The sequence below is a fragment of the Erythrolamprus reginae genome, chromosome 1, assembly GCF_031021105.1.
Source record: "Erythrolamprus reginae isolate rEryReg1 chromosome 1, rEryReg1.hap1, whole genome shotgun sequence".
In the NCBI taxonomy this organism is placed as follows: domain Eukaryota; kingdom Metazoa; phylum Chordata; class Lepidosauria; order Squamata; family Dipsadidae; genus Erythrolamprus; species Erythrolamprus reginae.
The window spans coordinates 142,369,051-142,383,184 of record NC_091950.1 but is presented as its reverse complement, the minus strand read 5'-3'; the positions used below and the strand labels follow the sequence as shown (position 1 = coordinate 142,383,184).

The 14,134-nt window shown below is 43.4% G+C and overlaps 1 protein-coding gene across 13 annotated transcripts in view; it reads left to right on the top strand.

The window, feature by feature from the left end:
- Positions 1 to 14,134, top strand: part of CTNND1 (catenin delta 1) — a 100,441-nt gene that overhangs the window by 61,843 nt on the left and 24,464 nt on the right. For 7 of the 13 annotated variants that reach the window (XM_070727213.1, XM_070727186.1, XM_070727178.1 and 4 more), the window contains 5 exons: positions 5,004 to 5,467; positions 5,572 to 5,755; positions 7,319 to 7,436; positions 10,303 to 10,456; positions 11,219 to 11,236. In XM_070727213.1, coding sequence (XP_070583314.1) covers positions 5,004 to 5,467; positions 5,572 to 5,755; positions 7,319 to 7,436; positions 10,303 to 10,456; positions 11,219 to 11,236 — 938 coding nt within the window. The remainder of the gene's footprint in view (positions 1 to 5,003; positions 5,468 to 5,571; positions 5,756 to 7,318; positions 7,437 to 10,302; positions 10,457 to 11,218; positions 11,237 to 14,134) is intronic. The other 6 variants (XM_070727203.1, XM_070727195.1, XM_070727222.1 and 3 more) reach the window with 1 other exon arrangement.

Here is a 14,134-nt window from a genome sequence, read left to right as displayed (position 1 = left end):
CGCATGTGCGGGAGGACTTTTACCTTAGCTATCATTTCATAATATTTTAAATGATGTTCATTTCAATCTTATAACTTAAGTAGTATTAAAAAAATATTTGGATATTCTTTAAGAAATCAAAAACAGTGAAAGGCCACTTACGTAAGAGCTCCTTATAATTTCTAACTTCAATAAACTAATAAAAGTTTATTAAAAGTGTGTTATAAAAAGTGTGTAATATTTCTAGTGAACTATATTCACTTAAATAAATAAATATATCCATGTTAAAACAGAGTTCTAGCCACTGTTGTTTTAGCAAAGCGGTTAATGCTGAAAGAAGAACAAGAGGGTTTTATAAAAAGACTTATTATCATGGGGAAACTAACTCGAAGGTGTGATTCACTTGCAACCTTAGGTGGGAGGTAGATATTTCACTGTTTCAAGACTGCAGCGTTTTCATTATCCAGGACTTGGGGGAGAAAATATTGGCAGGTATTTTAAAATTCAGTTGCGTGTTGCAGCTGCTACTGGCTAAATAGGTTGCTTTGTTTGATCAGGGATTTCCCAGCCTTCTTCTAGACAACTGGCATAACACACAGCTCTCGTCTTGAGTTGAAAGGATGTCTAAGAGCAACCTGTGTTTTTAAAAAATAAAATAAAAAAAAGGCACGCCACCTCCCAGCCCAATCCAGCGTTTATGAATTCTGAATTTGAGGCAGTTGGCAAGTGAAGGCGGATTTAGCTACATTTCCTTGGTACTGCCCCTGCGTGTCAGAGATAACAGGTGCTAAGCTGAGGAATTGCTGCGGGAACCAAAACATGAAATGATATAGTCCTGATATGGCCTTTTGTCACTTGGGTAAAATGTTAGATAACTCTTGCATTCAGGGCAGATAAACGTTTATTTTGTTAGTTTGGTCAGTCTTTTGTTCTAATATAGCAGCCCAGCTTTCTTCATACATACTCACATAGTAGCAGCTCCTAGCTCATTTTGCAAAGAATGTCGAGTATAATCAGATGGCGATAAGGCACCAGGGACGGAGTGCTGCTATGTACACTGATCAGCTTCTGTGTTTGAGCAGAGACGGAGGTTGGACTGACTTTTCATGGCTCACAAACTGGAGAAGGAGGGAATGCAACTTGAGCTGAGAGATATAATTCTTTCTCCAAAGGCCAAGATCTTTAACAGCTCTGCCAGGCGTAGCTTTGTTTCCAACAGTCCTTGAAGAAATTAAAAACCTCTAGAGTATATTTAAAATTGTGGGGTTTTTTTTACACTAGTCTTCGACTTACAGTCGTCTGTTTTGTGACTGTTCAAAAGTTAAAACGGCACTGGCAAAAGTCCCATCCCGTTTCCTTTTGTAATGAGTCCTACTGGTATCAACTGTTTAAACTTTTTTTTTGCATAACCTGCTGAATTGAGCTTTGGGTAGAATCTTGACTTCTTTGGCTTAAATGAGAAGGCCTGCTTTGGATACATGTACCTAAAATTGCTTAGGGCAGGGGTAGGCAAAGTTGGCTCTTCTATGACAGATGGACTTCAGGTCCCAGAATTCCTGAGCTAGCATGATTGGCTCAGGAATTCTGGGAGTTGAAGTCCACAAGTCATAGAAGAGCCAACTTTGCCTGCCCCCTGGCTTAGGGGAATTCCCCGAAGAAGCTGCTGAAGTATCTATTGACATTCCATCATTGTTCCATCATTACAATGGAAGGAACTTTCTCTTTTCCTGAAGCTCTTTAATAAAAATGACCTCATTTTGCCATTTCCTTTCCCCCCTCACCCTAATTTCTGCATTATTTTGATGGCATTTCCTGGTTTCTTTCTTTCTTTCTTTCTTTCTTTCTTTCTTTCTTTCTTTCTTTCCTTCTTTCCTTCCTTCTTTCTTTCCTTCTTTCTTTCTTTCCTTCCTCCCTCCCTCCCTCCCTCCTTTCTTTCTTTGCAATCATTCTCTAAGGCAGGCTGAACAAAGCCTTAAATACTACAGCCTGCAGAAGATTTCTGTAAATTACACTACAGAAGCTAAATTTGATGTGATAAAGAAGAAAATTACTAAGTACACACTGAGTTGTGTTGTCCTGAAGGCACAGCTGTCCTCTTACTGTCGTCGTTGCCCTGTCTGATTCCCCTTATATTAAATAATGAGACATGCAGTCTACTAGGTGTGACACTTTAAGCGAGAGTCGCTTAATCATTTTCAAAGCGTTTAAGTAAAGTCTGCTGGCGTGCCTCTAAAATGTTCCGGGTACGTTATTATTTACACTTCGATTGTGTCACGTAAAGATCCAGAAACGTCCTTGAATCAATGTCATCTAACTTCACCTACCTGACCTGATTGCGCAACAAAGAAAGCATTGCCGTGTCGGGAGGCCAGGCTTGACAAGAAGGCTTTGTGAACAGCTTTGGTCTAATTGGGGCAATGGTGAATAGGCCGGATGATGTAGAAAGGGCCTGTGGTTAGGCATAGATGACATCTACTTGCCCTCTAGTGGTCAAATTAGAACAGGCGTTTGCTCAGAAGGAAAACTCTTGACAGCTTCTAATTCGGTTCACTTTTAATTCCCCCGCCCCTCCCCTAGGCCCGGCTGGGCCTACCTATACATTCAAGCTAACTTCTAGGCCGGCTCCCTCTGCCTTTGATGGGGCAATGAGGCAGGTTGAAGGGAACCTGCCTGTGCTCCTGTCTTCTGTCAGGATTGGGAAAGAAGGCCATGCTGGATTCCTTTGCTGCCTCATGAACCAAGCATGAGAGACGCTGCTGACACTATCAGGGCATAATTTATTTATTTATTGGATTTGTATGCCACCCCTCTCTGTAAACTCGGGGCAGCTAACAACAGTAATAAAAACAGCATATAACAATCCAATATTAAAACAGTTAAAAACCCTTATTATAAAACCAAACATACATACAGACATACAGTGCATAAAATTGTAAAGACCTAGGGGGAAAGAGTATCTCAGTTCCCCCATGCCTGGCGGCAGAGGTGGGTTTTAAGAAGCTTACGAAAGGCAAGGAGGGTGGGGGCAATTCTAATCTGGGGGGAGTTGGTTCCAGAGGGCCGGGGCTGCCACAGAGAAGGCTCTTCCCAGGGTCCTGCCAAGCGACATTGTTTAGTTGACGGGACCCGGAGAAGACCCAGCGACCTAACTGTTCGCTGGGATTCGTGCAGCAGAAGGCGGTCCCTGAGATAATAGGTTAGCGGTATTAGTAATGGGTAGAGGTGTGCACTTTTCAGATCCAAAAGTTCAGTGAAGGAGAACCTATGGCATGCGTGCCACAGGTGGGGTGCGGAGCCATATCGGGGGGCATGCGAGCCGTTGCCCTATGTCAGCTTCAGTGCCCAGGAGCGCCCTGGTCAGCTGATTTTCGGCCTTCGGGAAGGCCGTTTCGCCCTGCGTAGGCTTTAGGGAAGCCTCAGGAGTGCGAAAAACAGCACAATGGGCAAACCGGAAGCCCATCTTTTCAAAGTTCCAGTTGGGCCATTTTTTCACTGTCCCAGGCTTCAGTGAGGCCTGTGTGGAGGGGAGGGAATGAGTGTGGGCCTGTGTACGCGTGCTAGCATGTGCGTGCACACCCCCTTTTGAACCAAAAAGGTTCGCCATCACTCGTCTAGTGGGTGGATATCATCCTCATTGCATTTGACAGCCGTCCCCTAAACCAGGGGTAGGCAAAGTTGGCTCTTCTATGACATGTGGACTTCAACTTCCAGAATTCCTGAGTTAGCATGATTGGCTCAGGAATTCTGGGAGTTGAAGTCCACAAGTCATAGAAGAGCCAACTTTGCCTACCCCTGCCCTAAAGGAACCACACTCTTTTCTAAGGGCTCATAGTCGCAAAGCATTATTTACGAGTATATATTCTGTTATTTCCTCAGCTCTGATTTGCATTTATTTACAATTCAAAGAGTGATTTGAGTTTATTTTTCACCTTTTTGTCGCAAATTTTACTTAACATATAATCCCTCACCTTGTCCCATCGTTCCATCAGTTTCTCCAGTTTGTTTTCATTAAAGTTGTTTAATCTTATTTCCATAATTTCAAAGTGAATGTGATCCACCATGTACCAGTACCAATTCTGTAATGTCCATTTTTTAGCCTCTTTCCAACCCAATTCCACTACTGCTTGAGCGCTTTCCAGTGCTGCAGTTTTAATTTCTTTAAAATCTCCCAGTTCTCTTTTGTTTAACTAATACCGCTATTTCTTTTGTAATTATCCACTTAATGTTTAACATCTTGTTTATTTCATTCTGCACTTCCTTCCTTTCCCTGAGGCCCTGTGACTGTTATGGAAGACGCAGGAGTCCTTTAAGGCAGGGGTCTCCAACCTTGGCAACTTTAAGACTGGTGGACTTTAAGGCAGGGGTCTCCAACCTTGGCAACTTTAAGACTGGTGGACTTTAAGGCAGGGGTCTCCAACCTTGGCAACTTTAAGACTGGTGGACTTTAAGGCAGGGGTCTCCAACCTTGGCAACTTTAAGACTGGTGGACTTTAAGGCAGGGGTCTCCAACCGTGGCAACTTTAAGACTGGTGGACTTTAAGGCAGGGGTCTCCAACCTTGGCAACTTTAAGACTGGTGGACTTTAAGGCAGGGGTCTCCAACCGTGGCAACTTTAAGACTGGTGGACTTTAAGGCAGGGGTCTCCAACCTTGGCAACTTTAAGACTGGTGGACTTTAAGGCAGGGGTCTCCAACCTTGGTAACTTTAAGACTGGTGGACTTCGAACTCTGGGAGTTGAAGTCCACCAGTCTTAAAATTGCCAAGGTTGGAGACTCCTGCTTTAAGAAGCTACCAACGTTATACATATGTGCCCACATCAGATCCAAAGCATCTTTGGATCCAATGCTGTTGATTTCTAGTGATGAGATGGTGGTGTCTGAGGCTTTCCAGGGAAGTGAGTCTTTTCTAATTCCGACCGCAAAGGATGTCCTCATGAGAGAGTTGGTAGGTTAGTACAGAGCTCTTCTCTGTGGCCTCGATCAAAGATGGCTTACCTGGCCGCTTACTTTCTTTTCTCTTTGCAGGAGTTACGAAGACATGCTTGTGGATGACATGGCTAGAGACCAGTATTACTGGTCCCCAATGGCACAGCACGATAGAGGCAGCCTAGCCAGTTTGGACAGCCTGCGAAAAGGAGGCCCACCCCCAGCCAATTGGCGCCAGCCCGATCTCCCCGAGGTGATAGCTATGCTGGGGTTCCGCTTGGATGCCGTCAAGTCCAACGCTGCAGCCTACCTGCAACACTTGTGCTACCGAAACGACAAGGTGAAAACAGATGTGCGCAAGCTAAAGGGCATCCCTGTCCTCGTCGGGCTCCTGGACCACCCCAAGAAAGAGGTGCACTATGGGGCGTGTGGGGCCCTCAAGAACATCTCCTACGGCAGAGACCAGGACAACAAGGTGGCCATCAAGAATTGCGATGGCGTCCCTGCTTTGGTGCGCCTGCTCCGAAAGGCACGTGACATGGACCTCACTGAAGTCATTACAGGTAACCATTGCTGGCGTTGTCCACAGAGAATGGCTAGAGGTGTAGGGGCCTTTCTAGCACACAGATATGTCTTTGAGTAACATTATATATATTCTCCACCACAGGGACACTCTGGAACCTATCCTCTCACGACTCAATAAAAATGGCCATTGTGGATAATGCCTTACATGCCCTCACAGATGAGGTGATCATCCCACGCTCTGGGTGGGAGCGAGAGCCCAGCGAAGACTCCAAGCCCCGCCATATAGAGTGGGAATCCGTGCTCACCAACACCATTGGCTGCCTTAGGTGAGCTGGATCTATGCTGTTATTACAAGGACTCTTGGCAGTTCTCTGAAGAGCAGCTTCTAAACGGCAAAAAAGTCAACCCGTGATGCTGGAATTTGTGAGGATTTGCCTCTTGGGGAAAGGCCATTTGATGCCAGGTGTTGTTTCATGGAATAGTCCAGTTGCCAAACAGATACCATATACAGTGGTACCTCTACTTACGAACTTAATTCTTTCCGTGACCAGGTTCTTAAGTAGAAAAGTTTGTAAGAAGAAGCAATTTTTCCCATAGGAATCAATGTAAAAGCAAATAATGCTTGTGATTGGGGAAACCAGAGGGAGGGTGGAGCCCTGTTTCCTCCCAGGAGATTCCTAGAGAGGCCCCATGGAGGCTTCTCCCGGCCTTTTCTGGCCCTGTTTCTTCCCAGGAGATTCCTAGAGAGGCCCCACGGAGGCTTCTCCCAGCCTTTTCTGGCCCTGTTTCCTCCCAGGAGATTCCTAGAGAGGCCCCACGGAGGCTTCTCCCAGCCTTTTCTGGCCCTGTTTCCTCCCAGGAGATTCCTACAGAGGCCCCACAGAGGCTTCTCTCAGCCTTTTCTGGCCCTCTTTCCTCCCAGGAGATTCCTAGAGAGGCCCCACCGAGGCTTCTACCCGCCTTTTCTGGCCCTGTTTCCTCCCAGGAGATTCCTAGAGAGGCCCCACCGAGGCTTCTCCCTGCCTTTTCCAGTTACAGTTTTGGGTTTGTAAGTGGAAAATGGTTCTTGAGAAGAGGCAAAAAAATCTTGAACACCTGGTTCTTATCTAGAAAAGTTCATAAGTAGAGGCACTTTTAGGTAGAGGTACCACTGTTTTGGCCACAAAAGAGGATCTTAAGTGAGTTGGTGCTTCCTAGATAGCCCGATAATGCAGTAACCTTGCGTTGGCTTTATGACCCTGGACAGCAAATGACAGGGCTGTCCACATAATCAAAACTGGGAATAAGAGAAGGGCTTTTTGGAATTAGCAATACAGAGCTGCTAATGGTTTCAGTAGAATTTTTTTAAAATCAAAATAGAATTACCCTGTGGTAAAGATGGGCAGCCAATAAATTTTATAAATAAATGAATGTAAGCAAAATTGGCAAAATCAACATTGAAACAGATGGCATGTCTCTGAACTTTGTTTTGTCATTCCGAGGCTGGCAGCATTGCCGGATGAAATCTCAAGGTCTGATAGAGGGTCTGTTAAAAATTGCGGAAGACAGAAGCATCCGCCTGTTGCTGAATTTAGAAGTTCACCCTAGGACCTTGAAATTCTCCACCCAAACTCCCACGTGGATTAGATTTCACAGATTGTGATAAGCTGCAGTGTGATTTGTTTGGCTTGCCACCCAGTGTGAAACTGGTGATTTGTAACGCAGAATTTTGAATGCTTGGCACGCTTTGCCAAATCAAGCACAGCAGGGTTGGACCAATAATGCTGTAATTGCATTGTGTGAACGTAGCCACAACACCTTGAGAGTAGAAGTTGGTTTAAATTGGCTTAAAGCTGATATATTTTCAAAGCCATAACCTGCTGGTATCTCCATCCTTCTTGGTTTTATAGGAACATCAGCTCAGAGAGGAGTGAAGCCCGTCGAAAGCTGCGGGAGTGCGATGGGCTTGTGGATGCACTTTTATACATTGTCCAAGCAGAAATTGGCCAGAAAGATTTAGACAGCAAGGTAAAGAGGAGGGGAAGCACACAAAACTCCCCCCCCCCCAGCTTGTTTTTAGTGGAATATATGAAATCGAACTTTCCCTTCACCACATGTTCCGTGAGTTCCATTTGGATTAACCATTTTCTGAGTAGAAAAAAAATTACATATACAGCGTTCCCTCGATTTTCGCGGGTTCGAACTTCGCGGATAGCCTATACCACGGTTTAAAAAAAAAATTAATTAAAAAATCACGTTTTTTCCCCTATACCACGGTTTTTCCCGCCCGATGATGTCACATGTTATCGCCAAACTAATAATTTTTGCAAATAAATAACAACAAAAAAAATATTGTTAATAAATAATTATGTTTATAAATATCAGGATCACTAAGTGTCTTATTCAATGGTGAGTACCAGTAATAATGGTGAGTAAATGGTTCTTAAGGGAATGGGAAATGGTAATTTAGGGGTTTAAAATGTTAAGGGATGGCTTGTGATACTGTCCATAGCCAAAAATGGTGTATTTACTTCCGCATCTCTACTTCGCGGAAATTCGACTTTCGCGGGCGGTCTCGGAATGTATCCCCCACGAAAATCGAGGGAACACTGTAGTTAGAGAGCTCTGAAGTTTCATTTTATGGGGATTGAAGAGAAATATTTAAATTTAATATTTCATTTCATGCTTTGGTAAAACCACCCTTGGAATACTGCATCCAGTTTTGGTCGCCACAAGGTAAAAAAAGATGTTGAGGCTTTAGAAAGAGTTGAGGCTTTAGGCAGAGAAGAGCAGCAAAGATGATTAGGAGAACTGGAAGCTAAAACAAATAGAATGGTTGCAAGAACTGGGTATGTCTAGTTTAATGAAAAGGATTGGGGTGACATGATAGCAGTTTTCTAATATTTGGGGAACTGCCACAAAGAAGAAGGAGTCAGGCTATTCTCCAAAGCACCTGAAGGCAGGACAAGAAGTAATGGATGGAAACTAATCAAGGAGAGAAGCAAACTGGAACTAAGGAAATTTCCTGACTGTTAAAACAATTAATCAGTGGAACAACTTACCTCCAGAAGTTGTGAATGCTCCACAGTTTTAAAGAAGAGATTGGACAACCATTTGTCTGAAATGGTATAGGGTTTCCTGCCTGAGCAGAGGATTGGACTAAAGACCTCCAAGGTCTTCTAGTCCAGTGTTTCCCAACCTTGGCAACTTGAAGATATCTGGACTTCAACTCCCAGAATTCCCCAACCAGCATTTGCTGGCTGGGGAATTCTGGGAGCTGAAGTCCAAGCATCTTCAAGTTGCCACGGTTGGGAAACACTGTTCTAGTCCAATTTGTTATTCAATTCTGAGGCTAGCTTGGTATTCACTGCCTTTCTTTAGGAGGTACAATGTTGTTTCACGGGCCATCTGGTTTTCCCATATTCTCAAAATTAGAACATCCTGTTTGGATTTTAAACAGCACAGGCTTCCACCCAAAGATATAAAATCAAAACCAGTAAGATCTTTGGACGAGTGATTTAGAAACAAAAGTTAGAGTATCATTTCCCCTAAGCACATCTTTTTTCCCCATTTTCGATCCCAGAACGTTTATGTGCAAAACCAGGGCATAATACCTGTTCCTCCTGCCACTTCCTAGGACACCTCAGGGATGGGCAGCTTAATAAGACCATCCTCCATTTGTAGCAATGAGTTACTATGGAGCACAGCAATCAAGCTGGTTATAGTTCAAATATTAGTGTTTTAAAGTCAAAAGAACAATAACTGTATAGTCCAATCTCATGGCTTGTGATTAGGAATTCAGGAGATTGAGAAAACCCGCCTGAGAAAACAGTTTTTTGAAGGGTGGCTTTAAATATATTAAAATAACAATAACATAATCTAAACCAGGGGTCTCCAACTTTGGCAACTTTAAGACTTGTGGACTTCAATTGCCAGAATTCTGAGAGTTGAAGCCCACAAGTCTTAAAGTTGCCAAGGTTGGAGACCCCTGATCTAAATTTCTTGAAAGAATTGCTATTCCAGTGAATCTGACTATGCCATCCTTAATCCAGAATATCTCCGGGACCGCCTTCTGCCGCACGAATCCCAGCGACCAGTTAGGTCCCACAGAGTTGGCCTTCTCCGGGTCCTGTCGACTAAACAATGTCGTTTGGCGGGACCCAGGGGAAGAGCCTTCTCTGTGGCGGCCCCGACCCTCTGGAACCAACTCCCCCCAGAGATCAGAATTGCCCCCACCCTCCTCGCCTTTCGTAAGCTTCTTAAAACCCACCTCTGTCGTCAGGCATGGGGGAACTGAGATATTCCCTTCCCCCTAGGCCTATAAAATTTATGCATGGTATGTTTGTATGTATGTTTGGTTTCTTAAATAAGGGTCTTTTAAATTAATTTAAATATTAGATTTGTTACATATTGTTTCATTATTGTTGTTAGCTGCCCCGAGTCTACGGAGAGGGGCGGCATACAAATCTAATAAATAAATAATAAATTAATAAATAAATCTTAAACCTGAGTGAAAATAGCACAGAAGGACCAAATGAGCCTGGTCTTTCTTGTTAGGACATTCTCTCTTCTGATAAGAGTTGCCACCTCTCCCTTTCAGTCTATGGCTTTCTTCCGACTCAGTATCTAGATCTGTACCTTTCACAGTGTTCTTTTAAGCAGGGAACGTATCAACACTCCCACAGCCTTCAATAACCCAGTTTTGTATCTCTTCCTAAGAACGTTTAATTTTAGCTTTCTGCCCAGAGGGCATTCTACCTAGTTAACAGCTAAAAAGAAGAAGTGGGTAAAATCCCTGTTAAATAAATGAAGACTGAAATGTTCTGGTTATGCTATGAAGCGTTGGCGCTCCTGTGGTTTTTCCTGTCTCACGTGAGAAACTCTCTCCCCCCAGCTTGTGGAGAACTGTGTCTGCCTACTGAGGAACCTGTCCTATCAGGTACATCGTGAAATCCCACACGCGGAGCGCTATCAGGAAGCCCCCACCAATGCTGCCAACAACACTGGCCCCCATGCAGCCAGTTGCTTTGGTGCCAAAAAAGGCAAAGGTATGTGACTTTCGAGTACAGTAGTCCCTCGCTATATCGCGCTTCACCTACTGCGGCTTCACTTCATCGCGGGTTTTCAAGAAATGTTAATGAGAAAAATCATTCGCGGATCTTCGCTGGTTTGCGGGTTTCTGAGGAAGTCGATCGGCAGATTTAAACAGCCCGCGGAACTCGATCGGCAGGTTTTTCAAAAAATATATATCTAAAATTGTAAATACTGTATTTAAATACTGTATCTAAAATAAATACTGTGTGGGAAGGGTTTATAAACACTTAAAACAATGAAAACTTACCAAACAATTACAATATAAATACTTAAATAAGTACTATCAGTCGATAAATTCCCCATCGCGGATTTCACCTATAGCGGCCGGGTCTGGAACGTAACACCAGCGATAGGTGAGGTCTTACTGTACCTGCTCCTCTGCTAAGTAGCCGGAGAAAAGGGAGGGTAGAACTAGCAGGGAAGAGGATGTTGGCTTTTAAGTGCTTCTAATCCTTGGCTTCACAAGACAAGCTATTGCTTTCCGTAGAAGCATCTTGGGGTCCTTTTCTGGCTGTCCTATTCTTTATCTCACTGTAACAAGTAGCATTTTTTGTTTGGTAATTCAGCTCAGGTGATGGATGGTTCTTCAATTAATTTGTGGCCTATTTCCCCTTCTCTTTGCTTTATATTTCCCCCTTCCCCCAAATGGCTGTGGTCCTGCTGGCATCTCTTCTCTCTTGCCTCCCTTCCTCCCTGTCCTTCTCTGCGCCAAAAAGATGAGTGGTTCGCTAGAGGTGAGTTGGGCTTTTTGAATTTTTTTTTTTGGGGCATGCCTGTTTGTGTGATACACAGCTTTGCCTCCTGGTCTCATTAGTGTGATTGAACCCCATCAGAAGCATAAGCAAGGGCGGTGTTGAATGTTGTGAGACTCCTTGCTAGTCTCATGGTGAGAGGATGCACTCTTTCTGTTCTTTCGCTTGCGCTGTGCCTGGGGAGAGCCATCAGACACCCCCCCCCCAAAAAAAAGTAGGATAATGATGAGTCAAGTGACATCAACATGAAAGCCACTTCTCAATTAAGATACTAAATCGAGGTATCCGGAAATAGGCTTGGAAATAAACATTGATGACAATAACAGAATATACAGTACCTGGCTGCTTGAGTATATTCTCCAGCTGCATAATGGTTAACCTGTGGAGCCTCTGCTTTACAGGAGAGAACAGGGCCCACAAAAACTACTCAAGAACCACTTTATAAGTAGATTGCTGTATTTTCCAGAGTATAGAACACACTCCCACCCACCCACGAAGAGGGTGAAAACGTGGGTGTGTCTTATATTTTTTTTATTTTTTTTATTTATTTTTATTTATTAGATTTGTATGCCGCCCCTCTCCGAAGACTCGGGGCGGCTAACAACAACAAAGTAAACAATGTAACAAATCTAAAAATAAAAAAAATAATCTAAATAATCTTATATACCGAATGTAGCCCCCCTTCCCACTCTTTGGCCTCTGCCTCCCAGCAATTTACCTCCTTGCAGCAAACAGCCTGTTCTAGTTTCAGCTTCAGCACAGCCTGATTAGCACAAGCAGGCGATTGTCTGTTGGATCAGCTTCTGACTATCAGCTGTTTTAGGCTGCAAGGAGGCACTGGCAGATTCCACCGCCCCTTATTTATTTATTAGATTTATATACATATCCATCCTAACATAAAATACAGAAAATAGTATAAGGGCAGACTAGATGGACCAGGAGGTCTTTTTCTGCCGTCAGACTTCTATGTTTCTATGTTTCTATATGCCTCCCCTCTCTAAGGACTTATGCTTGTGCTAATCAAGCTTCTTGAAACTGAAACTGAAATAGGCTGTTTGCTGCAAGGAGGCAAATTGCTGGGAGACAGAGGTAGAAGCAGATTTTTTTTTCTTGTTTTCTTCCCCCCAAAAAAGTTAGTGCGTCTTATACTTTGGATACTCTGAAAATTATGGTTATTTGTATTACGTGGCCATTTCTCAATGATACTGTGTTTCTGCTATTGCAGCCTTTGCAACCTTCCCAATCCTTAAAGATAAATTTAAAGTTAACTTAAACAAATATGGATTTTGAACAAATTTTAAGGCTAACTGGAAGAGTGCCATCTAGTTTAGTCAATTTCATTTTTCTCAATTTTAGTAAATTGAGTAAAATGATAGAAACATAGAAACATAGAAGACTGATGGCAGAAAAAGATGTCATGATCATCTAGTCTGCCCTTATACTATTTCCTATATTTTATCTTAGGATGTATATATGTTTATCCCAGGCATGTTTAAATTCAGTTTAAATTCAGGATTTAGCAACCACGTCTGCTGGAAGTTTGTTCCAAGAATCTACTACTCTCAGTAAATTTTAGATGCCTTTGGATAGATGCAGTAACTTGGCATGCTAGCATGATTCGAAGCCAAATAAATATGAGAAAGTAGAGAATTCATTTTCTGAATTGGAGTGTGGTAGCATCTAGTCCTAAATGGGAGAGCACATCGATTCTCATTTTGACTGTAAGTTAATATGAAAGAAGTAAATTTGGATCTGCACATCATGCTTCGCTATAATTTGTTTAATAAGCCACAAATGGCAATTGCATGCCAAGTTATAAACTATAGCCGTGATGGTGAACCTATGGCACATGTGCCGCAGGTGGCACGCAGAGACCTTCTTCACTATTCCCCAGCTCAACTCCACCGAGCATACACACATTCCTCCCACCGGCCAGCTGGTTTTGGGGTCTCTGCTGCGCATGCACCGGGTCCAGGGCGCATGTGTAGAGGTCATGTGCAGATGCGTGTGGGAGAGAGTCATGCCGAGGGATTGCACGCGCATGAATGGAGGGGCAAGGTGCACGCAGGGGGTTATGTGTGTGTGGAGGTGGGTTGTGCATATAATGCATTATGGGTGCGCATGCATGCTTTTGGCACACAGTGACAAAAAGATTAGCCATCACTTAACTACGGTTTGCAAAATGTTGGCTGGTTTCATGCATCTTTTGTTCGCTTTTATTGCTGATGTAATTACCTTTTCAAAACTTGTTTGAATTTCATATTCTCTTGGTGTGTATATATGTATATTATATAATATACACATGTGTTCTGCAGCCTGTAATTACAGGGTAATTAGTCCAGGCAGACACACACCACATGATAAAAGGAAACCCCAAAAGTTTTTATAAACAGAAAAACAGAAACAGCTCCCTTTTTAAATGTCAAAGGGATTTTCTGGTACACACAAGGCACAGGTTAAATGCAATCCAATTGCTCACCCAATAACTGGGAAATTGAGTCCAATTCTAAAGTCCAGAAGAGTCTACACACAATCTTGAACAGCACAAAAACCACGATCTTGATGAAACAATGAATCAAATAAACTGCCATGAGGCTAAAACACCAAGTTGCACTTTTATCTGTAGCACTAATTACAGCAGCCCTACCCAACCACAGGTGGCCTCATTTTCTCTTGTAATAATCCTTCAGTTGTTGTCTCCTATGCATCACTCTCCGCATGCGTGGATGTGTCATTAATTCTTGTTCAGAATCCAAGGATGATACAGATAATTGATCTCCTCCTGGGCTGTCTGCCAAACTCCCCTCCTCCCTGTCACTCACGCTTCCTTGGTCAGAGGAGGCTTCGTCGGCAGATTCCATCGGGAGCAAAACAGGCCTG